Source organism: Malaya genurostris, chromosome 1 (assembly GCF_030247185.1).
Source record: "Malaya genurostris strain Urasoe2022 chromosome 1, Malgen_1.1, whole genome shotgun sequence".
NCBI classification, from domain to species: Eukaryota; Metazoa; Arthropoda; class Insecta; order Diptera; family Culicidae; genus Malaya; species Malaya genurostris.
In genome coordinates, this window is record NC_080570.1 from 130,672,430 (window position 1) to 130,691,926 (window position 19,497).

A 19,497-nucleotide genomic window follows, 5' to 3' on the forward strand; every position below is an offset into this window, starting at 1 on the left:
AAAAAATCTAATGAAATAATCAGTTAAGAGCAAATTCAGCAGCTAGAAGTTCTATATGGAAGATATATAATAGAACAGAAACTGGAACAAACGTATCCCCAGCAAGCCGTTCTAGTTTTATTTATTCGACTAGTTCTTCTGTCAAATTTAAAATTGGTCTACGATGCCGTTCTATTTTTTGTATATTTGAAACACGAGTAAAACACTGCTGGAGCTGCCAGTTTTTCTTATTATAAAATCCAGATTTAAATTTTGTAACTGGTATAAATTATGCATCTAGAACTAAAGCACTACTGAATATGCCCTAAGTTAGCGTTAAGCGTCACAGAGAGAATAAAAAATAAAAATAAAGGGTGAATCAGGTATTATCAATAATATTAACAAAATTGATACTGTTGATTTTAATGTGGATTGTAATCTTTTTCTTTCAGTAGCGAGTGAAAACACACGGATTATGCGTGTGCCAGTGGCAATGGATGGCAACATATTCAACATTACGGTTACGTTCCAAGCTGATTCGGATGCCGCCCTATTTCCTAGAATACAAACGCTATCTTTTGAAACTGAATGGTCCCATCAATACTACAAACCCTAAACGGTCAAACGGTAACAAACCAAATGCTATATCTATACGCATCTTGAATGCAGTCCTACGTCAACCTCGCGGTTATGTCTCTGGCATTACCTAGTCTAAGTTTTCTCACTACATTTAATCGGCCAACTTGCCACAATTTGGAATGAGCCCCGGTCTCCCCTATAGAGCAAAAATTGTGGCGCAAATGAATTACAGTGGAAAAAGTAGATAACATTGATTCCTGATGGTAAGTTTTCTTTAGATGAATACATTCAAAAAGTCTTCAACAGCTTTTCAGTTCAGTATTCTAATAAAATGATTAATTATCCTATTTCCTACTGAAATTGGAACACTAACCATGATAACCGAAAGATATACGATCGTTATATTTGTGTAAATCATTTTTTGAACCATCATTCATCACATGTAAATAAATTAATGATTTAAATAAAATTACTCCTTCCTTTCACAGACTAATTATTTCTTCAATGTAATAACAATACAATTCCTTCTTTGATTCAAACAATTTTAGCTAATGTAATCACAAAAACCGTTCAAGTTTGAATTTACTGCATTCGAGTTGAACACAATCATATTTCGTCCGAACTCATAAACACAGAAGCGTCTTCAGAGCCTATTTAAATAAAAACTAACAAGAGCAAAAAAAACTGATTTCAGTTCGAAACCATCATATCCTGGCTGAAGTCGTTCTGCCTGTGTATCGCAGTCACATTAAGCGCACACCGTTCCGCATATCCTTTCAGCTGATTCGGCGCATACAAAATCATGCTCCCTACTTCTACACTACACCATATACAGAGTCTCAAACAAAGGAAAAACATAAATATAGCCGAAGATACAATGTCACATCAATACAATCATAGTATGCTACGCGCACTTGATCAGATGCAGACCGTTAAAGCCAGGCAACCAACCCTCTTTCACGTGAACAGACAATGCATTGCCTACTGCGAAGGGTGTGCTGACTGACGACGAGCAACATAACATGCACGTGTTCATTCGAGTTTAAATACCCCGGATGAATTGTTGTTGCATGTACGCCTATGTATGTCGGGTGCAGTCCGGTTTCGTGTGGTTGTATTTGTTTTATGTGCAACTGTAGCCCGAATTTCATGCGCGGGTGGATGTGGTGGTGATCCCCGTTTCGATCGAACATTAAACCAAAACAAGTGAATGGTGGAGATACAATCTGATGTATTGCGAAGTGAGAAGTGATGGAAACCATTCACGGCAAAGCAGGTTTGAGGTTCGCTGTTCTGCATCATAATTGCGGGCACAAGCTGCCTGTGCGTGGTGCATGAGAAATGAATCTGGACTCGCCATCTTGATTTTTTTCCAGCTCACTTGTGCAGCCACTAGCCACTAGCCAGTGGTTACGGTGTAGTCAATTAGAAGTAGGCTAGATGTGATCGCGAGTTTTTTGGGCCATTTTCCGGATCGAATGGCTTGAAATAGATTGATTTGTGTGCGGAACTGTGTTGAATGTCGATACAAATGTGAAGTGAATGAGTTTAACAAGGGTTTTCAGCGCTTTGAAGTGAACTAGCGATGGTCTTATCAACAAGTGGGAAGACAGGGCAATTATAGAAGACGGGTGGTTATTAAATGGTGGATTTGAGTTTTTTAATTGCTAACAGTGGTAATCGTGTTCATAAGTGCTCTCATTTTGTTGTTTCCTTCTCGCGAACAAACGAGAGGTTGAATGAACTCAACGATCTTTAGAAGAAGATCGATTCCGAAATTGAATATCCTGTGCTGTAAATGGGATCTGCTTTATTCTTATAATAAATCTTCGAGAAGCGCGATGCCAAAGCTAAACAGGCTAGCGATCTGAGCATACAAGCACCGAAATTCGAGAAAGAAAGTGTTGAATTGTGTGATTCGGATACAATCTGATCAGTCTAGATCGGGACGGTGTACGAGTGCAGTTGTGGCTATGACGGGTTCTGGCCATGCAGTCGTGGTATGGGAGGTTGAGTCTCACGGTGGCAAATGGCTACCATATAGTCCTGCCGTGTCGCAGCAGTTGGAGCGTGCCTACGGCAAAAAGTTGACGCGTGTCTTGCTTAGCGATGCTGATCCATCTATGGAACAGTATTATGTGAATGTGCGTACTATGACACAGTGCTGCGAGGATCAAGAATTCGCAGTGACCAACGTTCGCAGGCACTTTTATAAACCAAGCTCCCCGGCTGGCAAGGGAACCAAATGGGAGTGGTGCGGTTCGTCTGGAAACGATTGGCACAGCTACACGATGGAAGTTCAGTGCGTCATCGAGGAAGCTTGGGCCAGAGGTGATCAAACTATTGATCTCACCAAAACTCATCTCAACCTGCCCTACACGATCAATTTCCTTAATCTCACTCAAATTCGACACCAGAATGGGCCACTTCGTAGTATAAGACGGGTACAGCAGGCACCCTACCCGTTGGTGAAAGTTCCGAATCAACAGGTCATCAGTACAAACGTCGTCGCTAGCAACGGTGTGCCAAATCTTCCACCAAAACCCAATCACCTAGTAATGACACCATCGACGTCTTACTCGGCTTCCACAATCCATCATCAGCCACATCCCTTAATACAGCAGCAACAATCGCAACAACAATCGCTTTCGCAACTTCAGGTAAAATCGAAATCACAGCCCGTATTGTGTACAACAACATCGGCACATCCGAAGCGATCAACGAAGGCGTTAAAAATGAGTAAACAACTAGATGTGGCACCGGTTACACCATCCAATCTTGCTCGTCAGATTTTGCACAATTTAAACATATTCGGAACGAAACATACGCACCATTCGGTAGGCCAGGAGTTTCCAACTGGTCTCAGCCATACTGGCCCTGTCCAACAACAGCTGCAACATCAGCAACAACAACAACATCAACAACAGCAACAGTTTCAACACAACACTCTTCAGCAATCGTTGCGTGGTCATTCGAAGAATCGTTCAATGGCTTTTCAGCGACAGCGCAGTAAGTCCCGTAGTCGAGGTGAATCACTGATAGAAACTGATTCGTCCAGTATAAATTCCGGGCGTAGACCGAGCGTTGACACCGTTTCGACATATCTCAGTCACGAAAGCAAAGACAGTAACAGCCGCAGTCGAAGTAATAACTTAGGATCCGTTTCCGATTTGTTGAACTGTTCGATGGGCAGTGATGATGTGTTTACCTCATCACAACCGAACATTCCAGGAGCGATTGTTGGTAGGTTGACTGTTGATTGATCGGAGAAAAATCAGACTACTTATCTGTTTTTTTGTTTTGTTTTGTACGTTTGTAGGTATTGATCCAGCCAGCGATATGATATCCCGCTTCGTACGAGTCGTAGATCCACCGCAATGGCCCCACGCTCAGCCATGCCCGATGTGTATGGAGGAATTGCGTCATAACGGTCTTAATCCCACCGTTTCGTTGTCACGCTGCCAACACTTGATGCATCTCAACTGCCTGAACGAATTGATACTGGCCCAGAAAAAGGACACTCAAAAGGTAAGATGGTAGATTGCGGTGAAGACTTTAATGGAATGATAGTATTCATTCCATGCAATCGTATTGTATTGCATGCAATCAATCTTACACAGAAAGAAAAGATGAAACTTACACGACATGTAAACCGATAGTACTATGAAATAGACATCAGTTGAAACGAAAATCTGATTTAAAACCATGACTGATGTAAAATTACATTAAAATTCATTTAGTTTTTCATTGAACAAGACTGTATATTTACAAACCGCTTCGTTTTGTAATGTAAATTTCCATTCAATTGCCTGCTCCAAATATGTGCATGAAAATAAATGTAAAATCACAAAATATTTTTATCTGTGTACTATAATTATTCGACTAAAGTAAATTGTATAAAGAATACTTAATTACAAGTTACTGGTGAGGAAAATCGATAAATCGAATATAAAAAGTAGTTTTTTTCAGATCTCAAACAGTTTGCAATTAAATGATTTTGGTATTTCGATTAATGATACACTGTTATGATAAATGCAAATCGACAACAATGAGCATTGAAATTAATACGTTTTCAAAAAACAAAAAGTTCCAAACTTGTTGAGAATAAAATGTCATGGATTTTCAAGGATTTCAATTAAATCTAGACCTGCACTATAATTATTTGAATATTTCATCTTAGACCGTACGAATTTTGACGAAACGGCTCTGATTTCTTCCTAATTTTTGTCTTGATCCCGTGGTAGATGCCCGAAATGGACGGGCAAATTTTACAAAACAGATAACGTTAGTTGCCTTGAGCAGGGTAGCGAGTGACCGGGAAAACCGAGGAGAAGTCGGGAATTTGGTTTCACCGGGAAAAACTGGGGAAAATCCGGAAATTCTAGTGAAAACCCGGAAAAAATATTACTAGTCCAAATAAGAGTCACAATTATTAGCATAATGATTTTTTATTTTTAACAATTTATTGTTCCATATAGGTTCTATGTTGAACAATACATTGGAAATTGGATTTTAAGGGTTCAACAGCAGTTTTAAATCAATCAGAAAGCATCAGAACTTTCTTAGCTGTTCCCAAGAAAAGCACAATGGAAGCTCATCTTGAAAAATAAGCATAATTTGGATAATTCTGTTGGATTTGTTAAGTTTTAGCATAAATATTCAACACACTAGGCAAAGTATTAAGGTACCATCGAAAAAAATCACAAAATTATTCAAAATTCTTTGGAACCTTCATGTTTTTAAGTTTGCTAATGATGATCATCTTGAAAAAAACCTTGTGTTATGCTCATATTTGTGTGAGATTTCTACAGGACTCACAAAATTAGAAAATTTGCCGACTTGGATCTTATCCACCATGCAGAGAGTGTTCGATTTCCTTCTTTGAGACCTGAAACTGGTTTCTGACGACCAGTTTAGAATCTTAGAAGGATATGGTTTGATTTGTTCAGTGAATCTATGTTTAATTTTCTTTAAAAGGTACTCAACTATTCCATAGTAGGATCACAAGAACGTAGATATTGATATAGATGAAGGAGAATTGAATGAAGGTTGAGCTTTCGTAACTGAAAGACTCCTAACTTCAGTAATGTAATGATTTAAATAATGCACGGCTGTATCGATATTTCCCAAAACAATTTCATGGTTCACATTGCTTTCGATATAAGATCTGTATTCTAGCCAATTAGTTATATAACTAGTTGAATTAATCATTGCTTAATTTGAAATACTGAATGTTAGAATGGTAGCTGGTAGATAATCTGAATCAAAATCAGTTGGGCTATTAGGAAATAAAACTGGCTAAAACCCAGCGGAGAGTTTACGTGAAGAACTCGTACTTTCAGATTTTTTTTCGATTACTCCACAAGAGATGCTTAGCATTTAGAATCCTTTTAGAAAAAAATAGATCGATATCTTGTGCGTTTTTACAGCTTTCATCAAATCGTGAACATGTTGCATCTCCAAAAAGGGATGAAGTGAGGGATGTACTTATTGTTTATTGACTAACAGATACATTAAAAAAAAAAACAACAAGCCAGTTGTGGCAGCCGAAATTTTAGGTATATGTAAATAAATTTTAGGTATATGTAAATAAATTCCGTTGCATGAAAATTTGAATTTATTCCTGGTAGGACATAGTTAATAATTGGTTTTATGGTTTCCATCACAATCAAAGCATGATAATTTATCTGGGGGGTAATGTTTATTGAACAAACGTGCTTGCAAGCGAATTATTATAATTTAAACAGCGTATGTCCATATAACAATTTGTTGTACTATGGTCGAAGCCCTGATATTGTGTTAGGTTCACTGTGCCATCATGCCGTTTATAATTTTACCGCCGCACTGACATTTCCACTTGCACATCCGGGAGGAACAAAGAAAGCTCTGTACAAATTGCTTTGAAATTGCAGGTATAGACTGTTATTGGTTTTTCAGAGTGGCAAGCGTCTATTTTAGGGATTGTTGTTCCTTATTGAATTATTTTCCTAGTTGGCACAACATATCCGCTGAGCAGACGTGAAGTAGACGTAGGTATGGCGTTAGCAGTTCAACATAAACTGTTGACGCACTGATCAGCTGAATGCGAAACGTAAAAATAAGAATGAGTCATGTGCACTTATATATCAGTATGGATCACTCTTGCGATTCACGAGGGACATCACAGTAAAGTGCGGTGGCAATAAAGGTTACTAATACACCACAAATTTTTTAATGCCCATGTGACAGTTTTCCCAATTAGAATACTGAACCAAACAACTCCATATATATGGAATATTTCTCGATATACACTGAACGAAAAAATAAGCTGTAAATACGGTTTAGAATCGCAATCTGATACTAATTCGGATGAGAACATTTTGTTTTTATAAAAATCCCTATTTATATTAATATGTGTGAAATGTGCACGCAGAACTAAACAAATTAATCTTAATGTTAGTTCCAGAATTTTACCAACATTTCCGAATTATGTACTACAATTTCTTGATTTGAAAAATTACGGTTACAATATTAGGTTGTTTGATGAATAAATGAATGCTTCAAAAAATACAATTCAGTATATGAATAAACCGTAATTCGCTTCAACGAGTGCTATCAATTGAAGTAAAAGTAATAAGTATAACTTGTTCTTTTGCTTGTTTTTCAGTGGTAAATAAACTTTCTATTTGTCGAATTTTGGAATAGTTCGTCTGTTGAATGAAATTCAATTACTTTTTAGAAAATAACTATCGAAATTTCAAATTTTGACTAAAAGTTTAAACTATTCGCAAAACAGTTCACAGCAAGAGATAGATCGCTTAGTATATACACTTTTAATTCATAGACAATTTATAAAAATGACAATTTTATTTTACGTTTTAACTTTCCCTGAGGGAAAAGAGAATGTGCATTAAATACAATGTCATGAACGCAATGAAAAAAATATTGCAATCAAGGTAACTTGTAATACATCGTTCATTTCATTTTGATTTTGTTCTATATATCAGAAGTGATCTGCCAAACATTTTCTTCACAGCCTATAGGTTTCGTCTTTTCAGCACTATTCATAACATTCATGAGCAAAGTTAAATACTACTTCATAACTCTTGAAAGTAAAGACGATAGGCCTAAAAAGCGTTTTAGCATAATGAAAGAAAGTCAAATCATATTACGACCACTGGTAGCAGTGGTGCTAGTTACATTAATAAATAAGCCATTGCTCTGATCTTGTGTCAGCTCTCCTTTAATAACTACAAATGTCGGATTGTTTTGCGGTCTTCGAGGGGTTTCTTCTTCGTTAAATTGGTTACGAAAATAATACATGTTCTGATTTTTGGAGTCTAGAGGTTGATCTCCAGTCGATTTTTTTTGAAAAAAGTTCGTTTTCCCACACTGTTTTAAAAAACAAAACATAGTAGGCGCAATGTTTGAATGGCGCGTTTGAATTAATGTAGCAAACCTGCACTCCTGTTACTTCTGTATATCATGGTAAATAGGGTGATCATGGTAAATAGGGTGAACCAATCAGCTGCATAACATCCTTTGTGATTGAACATGTTTTTCCTATCATTATAATGATTATTATTCATAGCATACTAAATGTGAGTATTATTTGCTGTTTATTGATGATATTACTTCGCCAACACGGTATTGCTGAATAAATGTCAAATACATAACGGAGCATGGAATTCCGATACTCATAATAATAATAAACTCATTGAAATTCTATCCTTCTTTCTGCCATACTTTCAGTAAAGTGGGTATGATTTTTTTCAATCGAATTTTCATATTTTTCCGCGATTGGATTGGACTAAAATGATTAAATAACTATAGTTCATCTATAATAAGGCTAAGATCATTTGTGGTGAAATCAGTAGTAATAAAAAGAGATTCCGATTCAACATTCATAGAAGTTTCTTAAAGAATCCTTGTAGTAATATTTATGAAAACATGACTTACATGAGAAAGGCATCATCGCTCCACAAGGTGGATTAAAACATATTTTTACAATGCCTGTCAAGTTTTACATATGATCGCCGCTAGATGTCAGCCATGAGTTCTCTCGTATCATCGCATTCGCACTCAGCAACGGGGGTTTGAGTAAACCTGATATAAAAACCAGGTTCGAAACTGACTCGATTTTCAGTTCAACGACGTTAAAACTAGGTTCAAAACTAGCTTCAAACAAACGGTTTGTCAGCAGTTAGGGTGGAAACTGGGTTAGGATTGGCATCAAGCGAAAACGGCATTAGAGTAACCGTTGAGTTTGCAACCATTTCTCGTGTGATTTTTCAGAAGGCCGTAAGAGCAAGTGACAGTTTCTCTTCGTTTACTTTCTCTTCTATCAATTACCAAGAGGTTTCCATGTTTATCACTCAACTCTTTGCATAAAATGAAAACCAAAACTTTCGAATTTCAAACAGAACTGTGAAACTCAAGAAAATTTTTGCAATCACATCACAATATTCGAAAGAGAAAGTAAACCCCACAGCGCCGCTGAACTGAAAAGCATTCACTAACCAATGTCTTACTTACATTTCAGTCCCTTTATATCGAATGTCCGATCTGCATGTCGGTCTACGGAGAGAAGAATGGCGACCAACCACCGGGAACCATGTCGTGGATCGTAATTCCAAAAAGCCTACCGGGACACGAAGGCCAGAACACCATTCAGATAACGTATAAGTAAGTTACGTCAAAACTGTATCACTGGGCGGTGAATAATTTCGAAACTTTTTTTTCTAGTATCGCTTCCGGCATTCAAAGCAAAGAGCATCCTCATCCGGGAAGGGCTTTCTTTGCAGTTGGGTTTCCACGAACGTGCTACCTGCCGGATGGGCTGCTGGGTCGGAAAATCCTGCGCTACCTGAAGATAGCGTTCGACCGCCGGTTGCTGTTCTCGATTGGCCGTTCGGCCACCACCGGCCGAGAGGATGTCGTACTGTGGAATAGTGTTGAGCACAAGACACAGTATTCAATGTTCCCGGATCCACAGTACATGCAGCGTTGTATGCAGCAGCTGGTTCATCTCGGGGTTACTGATTAGGTTTAAGTATTAAACATTCGTTCGAATTTTATCTTATTGGAAACGTACTGAAGTGATAAGACAGTGTATTATCGGCAGCTTCTTTTTGTGAAACTCGTAAATTAAGGTGATAACAAACAATTCTTCCGAATGAAACATGTCTTCCTGCGTGATATGACAGAAGTAAACTTTAATTAGCAACGACAAATAGATTCACGTCAATTATTAGAAAATAATAAGTGCCAATAAAATGCAACACTGATTATATAAATTTTACACGAAACTATCTCTTAGAGGTTATGATTTTATCAATTTAATAGTGAAAGGATAGATTGAATTAAATCTAATGATAATGAATAATACTTCTTCCATGTTGGTCCAGTAAAGTTAATGTTCCAAATGTACAAAGCTCCTTGCACAACTAGAATTCGTCTAGCAAAATGATGAAGTAAGTTTTTTTTATTTAGCATTTATGTTCCTTTGGAGTTCTTGACGTTGCTTAAAAAATTTTATCGTTTCTATGTGTAGAAAATATATTAAAATAGTTGAATAATAAATCAAATGAAACCTAGTTCAGTTTTATTTTTAAATGAGTTCAAATCACTATAGCCTTATGTTAAATCTCTACAAAGAAAAGCGTTTTTACGCGGCAAACTGCAACATTGCAGTTATGTTTGCTTGCTATGGTAAACTTAAAATTAAAATTTACTCTCATTTCCCCATAATCAGGGTTTTAATGAAATTATTTTTTCTCTGCAAGCAATCTATAAAAATAGCAAACCGAAAATTAAAAAAGTCGTTTCAAGTGACATATGGAGTCTCTGGCTGTTATTACTCAAAATGGAATCCTTTATCCATCCGTAAAACTATCGTTTCCAATCTTTCCAAATAATTGAATGAAAAAGTAAGTTTGATTTGTTTCGATAAACTAAAAGTTTGCAAAAATAATTCAAATTATAAAAACTTTGTTTAAGGGCTGAGGCCAGTTTGTTTTAGGGCGTTTTAAAGTGCTATTTTCACGCTTCAAATCTGATTTTCGCAAAAACGGTGACGAATATAAAAAAAAACCCATTTGACAATCTCTTAAAAATTTAGTTTAGATTATTCTGTGAAAATTTCAGAATGATTGTTTGACTTTAGCGGTCGGGAATTTTTTCTGAAGGAAGAATTGCATAGCCGAAAACGGCAACTTTCAACTTGTTCATTGAATATCTCGCCTTCAAAAGCATGGATCAAAAATCTATCCTGACAATGTCTAGATAATTTAATTTAGATGCGATTAGTGCATGAAAACATATATGTTGTCACGATGAAAATTAAGTGAAAGTTATTTTTGTGGAGGTAAGTCGATTTCTATGTCGGCGCCATTTTAGTGCCCTGGTAACGTAACGAAAAATGAGAGAGAAATAAAATCGGCTCAAAAAGGCTGCCAAACAAGCGGCAGCTTTCTTGGATTTTATGTGATGTAGTCAAACTTGTAACCGAAAATATCAAAACTTTATCGGCCACCCGGCCACATCGAGAGTCATTTTGCACATTTGCGAGAGAGCATGGAGAGAAATGTAATACGCACAGCGAGCCACGTGGTTTTACGCGACCTACTGGCCTGAGTCCTTTAATGTTGAATACAGAGGCATTCCATACGTCACGAGGATTCAATTTGTTCGACAATCTACGTCTGTTTACGAGAAGGAAGGAGGCGTTTTTCCCAAGTCTGTCTAGTCTTAAAATGAAACTTGGGGAAAAAATAGCTTCGAGGTTGGACTCGAACTCACAGCCTTCACCAATCCGAGAGAATCATTTTTACCAACTCTTCTGGATGTGATAAAACACAACTAATTAGGCAACTCGAAATAACAGTTTAAAGCAGAGGTGGAAATAAGCCCATTTTGAGCATGAAAATGTGACTAAATTTCTGTTTGAGCTGTTAGTAGAATGTTCTCACAAATAGTACTGTTGTTGTACCGTTGAATTCCACTATGTTATATCACGTCATTACACTCTCACAAAGTCACTATTTTCACAGTCACTATTTTTCCGAAAGTGTATCAAACGTTATAATACAGATACGTATTTCGAAATGCTATTTGCATCCTTCTTCAGTGTATCGGTTTTATAAGTCAAGGGCAATAAACTTAAAAAACCGATACACTGAAGAAGGATGCAGATAGCATTCCGAAATACGTATATGTATTATAACGTTTGATACACTTTCGGAAAACTAGTGACTGTGAAAATAGTAACTTTGTGAGAGTGTAATGACGTGATATAACATAGTGGAATTCAACGGTACAACAACAGTACTATTAATGAAAATGTGAATCACGATTTCCGATTGTGAATCAAAAAACCGAACAGCGTGAATTAAAAAATTGGGTAACACATTTTGCGATTATTTTTTAAATTGTATATTACATAGAGTAGCAGCAGACCTGATGCATACGCGCTCTTTTTATTGCGCTGAGACAAATTTTTATTCTCAGAAGACAACCATGCGCAGCAGAGTTACTATATTCACAGATTTTTCTGTAAAACCACAGATTTTGTTGCCTATTTTGCCACACAGATTCTGTGTTACTACAGATTTCTACAGATTTTTGTGAATGTTTCATAAAAATGGCAGATTTTCAAAATGTTTTTCACAGATTATGACCGAAAATATGTAACACAGATGGTGCACAGATTTTTCAAGATAATACACAGATTTTAAAATGGCAATTCTGAATTGCGCAGGCGATAAACTAGCTGCTCTCAGAAAAACTCGTTCGCGCATTTATGTACTGCGGTAGAAATGAATGTACAACGCTTCGTACGTACGAGGTTCGGGTGCTCCAGTCGCATTAGAATAGGCATTACAGCCTGTGCTAATTAACCCTTAAGTCCTCGTTCACAATATAACATTTATACAATTTTGTAAGAATAATAAAGGCTACATTTTTGTCAATTGTGTTTTCTGAGACTTGTTTAATTACTTTCTTGGCGTACGGCACAATTGTTAATAATTGGGTTTTCAAAACCGGGTAAAAGTATCTGTAGCTATTCAATCATTCTAATGTTTTTTTTTATCTGCTTGAATATCATGGTGCGATCTTGCTCAACACCACCTTAAAATTTATTTAAAATTGTTTGCGTGATCATACATGAAAAAATGATCTAGAATTAAATATAGTAATCACGTTAGTAATTTTATTTATATTAAACGCAAGTAATAAGTCCAAATGTATCTGTTGAATCATTGTAATCTGTTGATACAAATAATGAGAAGGTTTTATGCCTGCTGGAGAGAGATTACCAAATTTCATCTCCATCGGGCTTTTCCCTTGCTCCATAAATAAATAAACAAATAAATAAATAAATAAATAAATAAATAAATAAATAAATAAATAAATAAATAAATAAATAAATAAATAAACAAATAAATAAATAAATGAATAAATAAATAAATAAATAAATAAAAACCTGTTTTAATCCACCTAGTGGTGTGATGATGCCTTTCTCATGTATATATAATATTGTGGTATTCTATTCAAAAAATTTCTCTACGATTTTTGAAAGAAACCAAGTGATTGTTTATGCATAACATTCAGAATAAAACAGTGCTCTGATTGCATAAGCCATCCTTATGAAAACGAAATGGGTTCACTATTATATGCACTTCCGGCACCGGAACTCAAGAACCGGTATAATCGAAGTCGGTTCGTACGGCCACCAACTAACATGACACACAAACTCTTCTAATACGCACCCTATAACTCCGGATTCGGAAGTTTGTGGAAATCGGTCAAACCATCGCTGAGAAAAGTGAGTGAGATCCATTTTGGTATATATGACCACTATTTCCGGTACTTTCGGAACCGGATACCGGGAACCAGGATAGCCGGAATCGGTTTGTTTAGTTGCCTACTGATAATGACTATCGATTTGTGTAGTTTTGAGACCAGTTTAGAAAAATTTTCACGTTTTTTGTTTTGCCGGTTTAAGTGACGGTGTACAATATTGAACACACTTTACCCTATAATTCCGGAACCGGAAGTCGGATCCGGATGAAATTCAGGAATTCCGTATAGGACCGGAAGACCTTTCATTTGAATCTAAGTTTGTGGTAATCGGTCAAACCATCGCTGAGAAAAGTGAGTGAGATCCATTTTGGTACATATGACCATTATTTCTGGTACTTCCGGAACCGGATACCGGGAACCAGGATAGCCGGAATCGGTTTGTTTAGTTGCATACTGATAATGACTATCGATTTGTGTAGTTTTGAGACCAGTTTAGAAAAATTTTCACGTTTTTTGCTTCGCCGGTTTAAGTGACGGTGTACAATATTGAACACACTTTACCCTATAATTCCGGAACCGGAAGTCGGATCTGGATGAAATTCAGGAATTCCGTTTGGGACCACGGGACCTTTCATTTGAATCCTAGTTTGTCAAAATTGGTTCAGCCATCTCCGAGAAAACCTAGTGAGATTATTTGACACACACACACACACACACTCACAGACATTGCTCAGCTCGATGAACTGAGTCGAATGGTATATGACACTTGGCCCTCCGAGCCAATTTTCACTAGTCGGTTTTTCAAGTGATTGCATAACCTTTCTATATGAGAAAGGCAATAAATACTTTTCAAAGTTGATAATATCGGTAATTGGACTAATTCTTTACACTTTAATGAATTTGGATTCCGAAAAATATTCTAATAGACATATATTATCGAACTGAATTCGCCAAGATGAAAATATCTGATTTCTATACAATTAGATTAAATTCGTCATCAGTATTCTGTATTCAAAAATCTTTTAGATCTAAAACAACTTGTAGGTTAAATAGTAGGTTCCAAGCGCAAACGTTTAAATATAACAGCAAATGACTTTGAAAAATCGGTTAGATAAAATGCATAACATTCAATATGTGGAATAAATCCCGCAGCCGAGGGAAAAGCGTAGTAAGTTTTCATGCAAAAAACAATACATTTGCTTTGAAAGTACCGGTGAAGATGTTATCTGGTTATTCCAATTCAAAATTTTTTGTCCGGTTCTTGCACTAAAAATGGCTTTAAACGTTTTCTGCTCTGGAAAGTTCAAGTCCGGTTTTGGCATACCCAATGGAACGCTATTTGACTTGAATTTGATTTATAGAAGTAAAAAAAGCGCAGCATTGGGCGCAGCGTTTGAATGGTGCGTATGATTTGGCGCAGCAAAATCCTGCACTCCTGTTACTTCTGTGTATGATATTTAAGCTAAATAGGGTTATATTATTCAGCTGCGTAGCACGCTTTGTGATTGGACATGTTTTTCTTATCATTATAATTATTGTTCATCGCAGCATGTAGGGTAAGGGCTCTCTATTTAATCTCATTTGTAAGGACGTTACCTTAAAAACCTGATTTAGCCATCAAAATCACTACGATTTTTTCATATTTCTGCTTAATTCGCCTTGCTCTACATTGGGAATTGATTCACATTCTTTGAAAATTAAAATAATAATAAAAAAATCTGCTAAAAACACTTCTGACATCTTCACTACTGTGTTCCTAATTTCATCTCAAAGGTTTTGTATTCATCAAAATATTGCACTATTATACTCTCAGGTTTTAAAATGCTAGAATTTTCCTTGAAAAGGGCCTAATGCCAACTATGACACAACATACGATATTAAAAAAAACATTTTGGAATCATTTCGACGTTTAAAATTTTTATGATCGTTTTATTGTCTTTCGTTTCAAATATAAAATTTTACTCTGCAGATAATTTGGAGAACTTAAAAAAACAAAAAAAGAATTGTTAGTATTTAGGCATTAGCCCTTCTAAAAACAGAATGTAGAACCAGAGATGCCATTCATACAGATTTATCTGTATTGTATAGATTCTTGCGTTCGCGTTCGTTAAATCAGATTACAGATTTTCTAAATTTAATACAGATTTGTAAAGGTTCATAAAATATGAGAAGTAAAACGTTAGACTTTTCTCTCTGAGTATCTATTAGTATTTGATTACAGTACTTCTTTAAAAGTTTATTAATCAACGGACAAATTACATGTTAAAATGGAAATCTTTTGTGCAAATGTTTGGTGATGAGCACTGATAAACATTTATATTAAAATTTGAAATCAATTTGAATTTGAATTTGATTCATTTTATTAGTGAAGACAGATAGAGCAGATACATATTTTCTATGAAAATATCTGGCATTTCTGTTCACAGCCGATGAAACACACACATTTAACAGTGTTATGGTGACGTATAGCGGAAAGAAACCAGTGCTACTAGATTTGCCACAATGGATATTTGATTAGTATTTAACACGCTCTATTTGGTACTATTAGAATCCGAAACAGTTTTATTTATATATAAATATCAATGATATAATTAAACTAATGTCACGAATACCAAAAAATACTTGTTGATGATAATGTAAAGAAGAAAAAATAATTTTTTTATTTAACATTATGAGAAAACTCGGCAACCTTGCGATACGAAATGAGATGAAAACAAAGCGCAGTCAAGTGAATTAAGTTCAAATTTTCATCTCATATTTTTCATTGCTTTTATTGCTTATCAGGTAACTTCAGAAGTCTTTAATCGTTGAATAAACAAGTGGAAAGTGAACATTACTAACTATAAAGTCATCCAACATTGAATAGTGGTGTAATTATGTGAAATAGTGATCATGTTTTGAGACGAATCGATTAGTAAATGTTCAGAAACATGATGAATTGTAAAACTTCAGACGAAAGTGGTTCCTAAAACAAAATCTGAGTTTTTTTAAATGAAAAAAGCGATCGTTGAAGGTTTTTTAACTATTTTTTCCAATTGGAAAGTGTGTCAAAACCTAGAATAAATGTTTTAGAACGTTCCACAGTTTTGTTCAGGTACGTTTAAAGATATGATTAATGTTCAAAGTTATGAGGTGAAGGAATGAGTTGGAAATTGGAGCTGAGATGAAATAGGGAGCCCTTACCCTATGTTAATATTATTATCTGTTTTAATTGATAATATTACTCCACCACGACGGTATTACTGAATACATTTCGAATACATCACGCAGCATGAAATTCTGATGCGACCGATGAAATAAACTCACCTAACGAGCCTAAAATTATTGATATTCGGATAATCCATATCCGAGAAAGTTAAGCGGTAATCAGTTTTGACGTTTACATCACTTATACCATTATATCATCGGAACCGTAAGTGACAGCCATTTGAACTTCAAACCTGTTTAATGAACACAAAGTTGCATTAAAACGAGCCTAACTTTGTGGAAATGTTGATCCCGAATCAGACAGTGACACTGATAACGACGAAGACATTTTTAAATTCTAAGTAAAACTAAAGTTTATTCTATCAAAACCCATTCGTTTCAAAATTCATTCTAATATCTACAAAAAATATGTGATATGAAAAGATTATACTGACTATTTTTATTCACTGTGAATCAAAAAATTTGCTTATTTCCACCGCGGGTTTGAAGTTTAAAATCTAGTAAATATGGGTACTAAGTTACAATTCTCAATACATGGTATCGAAGTTTATGTTCTTTACTTTAGTTCAGTGAAATTACCAGAGGATAATAGATGTATTTTGATGGATTCGATAAACTTAAGGGTCTAATAACATTGAATTTTTAGTCAAGAAAATTTACAATCAAATTAATGATTTGGCAAGGCATATGCATTTGTGGAAAGAGAACATAGCTTCTCATCACTGAAGCGTCTCTATAAATGGGTCAATTTACAAGAAGGAGTGTTTGTTTTGCTTTTCAATCTATCGTGCAACGGTCCCGCGGTGTTCTAGCATAATTTAGCTAGCTGGCACTACAGTGGCGATGTCGTCGAATGGTAAAAGCGGAATAATACCGATTTTCTTGAGAAAAATTGTACAGATTTTCGTCCAATCTTAAAATTCTGGGAAATTTTCAAGCGTGCGATGAAAAATGGTAGAAAAACTTTAATTGTCTGACGTCGTACTTTGAGGAATTGTGAAAAAATAGCTGATGTCGTTGACATTGTGCAAAAAATTATGGGATGTATTCGCCGTATAGTTCGACAGTTCATCCGGAAAACAGACCAATAATTTGTTGGTATATTATTTTTAAATTGAATATAAACTCTGCATAATGATACAATTGGTGTACTTTTGTGTAGCTTTCCGATTGAGATATAACCCCATTTTGTGCGGCCAAATATTGAATGGAACAATTTTAAGGTTTACCGTAGTGAGCTTGTCATATGGCCAGTTGATGATTGTAACTGACAAGTAAATTCACACAAGAAGGTATAGGTTTTCCTCTATGTTATCAGAAATAAGATCAGCAATTTATGATAAAATTTTCAAAATTGTGAGATAACCAAAGTTTTCAACAGTGTAAGATAACTCAAAAATTACGTTTTTTTTAAACTTTTAGAAAAATGAGGAAAATTCATCACACTCGCTTTCCTAATGTTTAACTGGACTTGTGCTCTATACGGAGCTGGACGTCGTGGTGAGGACCTTCCATCAACAGCAGCAGCAACATAAGACTTTCTGCGTGGTGTAAATCCCTATTTGGATTGGATTCTGGAACTGAATTCTAAAACTGAGTTCAGAATCTGAATTCTTGTTGCACCCGAAATCTGAGTTTGATTTTAGATTTAGAATTCAGGTTTGAAAGTTAAACCTAAGACTCTGGAACTAAGTTTTAATCCTGGATTTTGAGAACTATTGTATAAATTTTGAAATTGAATTTCGTGCCTTAGCTTAAGTTCGGAATTCTAATACAGATTTTCGTTTCAGGAATTCAGCTTCAGAACTTCGGAACAAAAATCAAGTTATGAATTTTAAATCCGGTTTCTGGAACAAAACTTTAGATCTGAACTCTCAATCTGAATTTTGGTACAGACTGCCGAACCAGAATTTAATTCCTGAAATCAATTTCAGAATTTGCTTCCCAAATTCAGTTTCAAAATTTAATTCCAAAATTCAGTTTTAAAATTCCATTTCAGAGCCTGCATGCTGAAGTTGAATTCGAAAATTGGATTCTGGAAATAGATTTTCGGAACTGAGTTCAGTCCCTCAATATAGTTTCGGAATTCAAGTTCAGAATTCAGTTCTGAAATTAAATTCAGAAGCTGGATTCCAAAAATCAGTGCAATTCCAGAACTCTACAGTTAAATTCATGACAAGAGCTCTTGATCTGGATTCTTAACCGGAATTAGGCAACTGAATTCTGAGCCATTCCCAGTATCTGAATTTGTTTATTGAATTCAGTCCCAGTTCCTAAGCTCTGGTTCAGAATTTAGGTTCTGGTGTAGATAAATAAAAGACAGCAAAAATACTAAACATTTGTAAAAATCAGATAAATTTCATAAAACGCTTCTTTTTAGAACCATCAAAATATTCCGAAGGAACTATACGATGTATTTCTTCACTGAGTATATAAAACTAAAAAAACAACGTTGTTTTACCTTTTTTTATATATATAAAAAATAGGTATAGAATTCGCTCAAACTTTCGAAAAATTGTCCGAGGCCCGGAGGGCCGAATGTCATATACCAATCGATTCAGCTCGACGAACTGAGCAAATGTCTGTGTGTGTGTGTGTATGTGTGTGTGTCTGTATGTGTGTTGTCAACTAAGAGGTCGAGATCTCAAAGATGGCTGGACCGATTTTGATCAAACTAGTCGCAAATGAAAGGTCTCCCCGTCACCCAGAACGCTATTGAATGGTTTTAAGATCGGATGTTTACTTTTTGAGTTATACGAAGTTTTATGTCAAAATTTTCAGTTTTTTGACAGTATCTGTCACATTTGACCTTGAAAACAGAATATGTTTCCAGACTTAGATTTCGCTCGGTAATACCTATCCATCAAGCCATAGATTGTTAAAATCCGTCCATTTTTAACGGAGATATCGATATTTTTGTGTAAGCCTTATTCCAGTAGAAGAAATTTT

The 19,497-nt window shown here is 35.6% G+C and overlaps 1 protein-coding gene across 1 annotated transcript; it reads left to right on the top strand.

Moving 5' to 3' along the window:
• Nucleotides 1–1,825: 1,825 nt before the first annotated feature.
• Nucleotides 1,826–10,091, top strand: LOC131425787 (protein deltex). Its single transcript, XM_058587945.1, has 4 exons — nt 1,826–3,801; nt 3,878–4,086; nt 9,080–9,222; nt 9,283–10,091. Exons 1-4 carry the CDS (start codon nt 2,532–2,534, stop codon nt 9,581–9,583), a joined length of 1,923 nt encoding a protein of 640 aa, XP_058443928.1. The 5' UTR covers nt 1,826–2,531; the 3' UTR covers nt 9,584–10,091.
• Nucleotides 10,092–19,497: the final 9,406 nt, after the last annotated feature.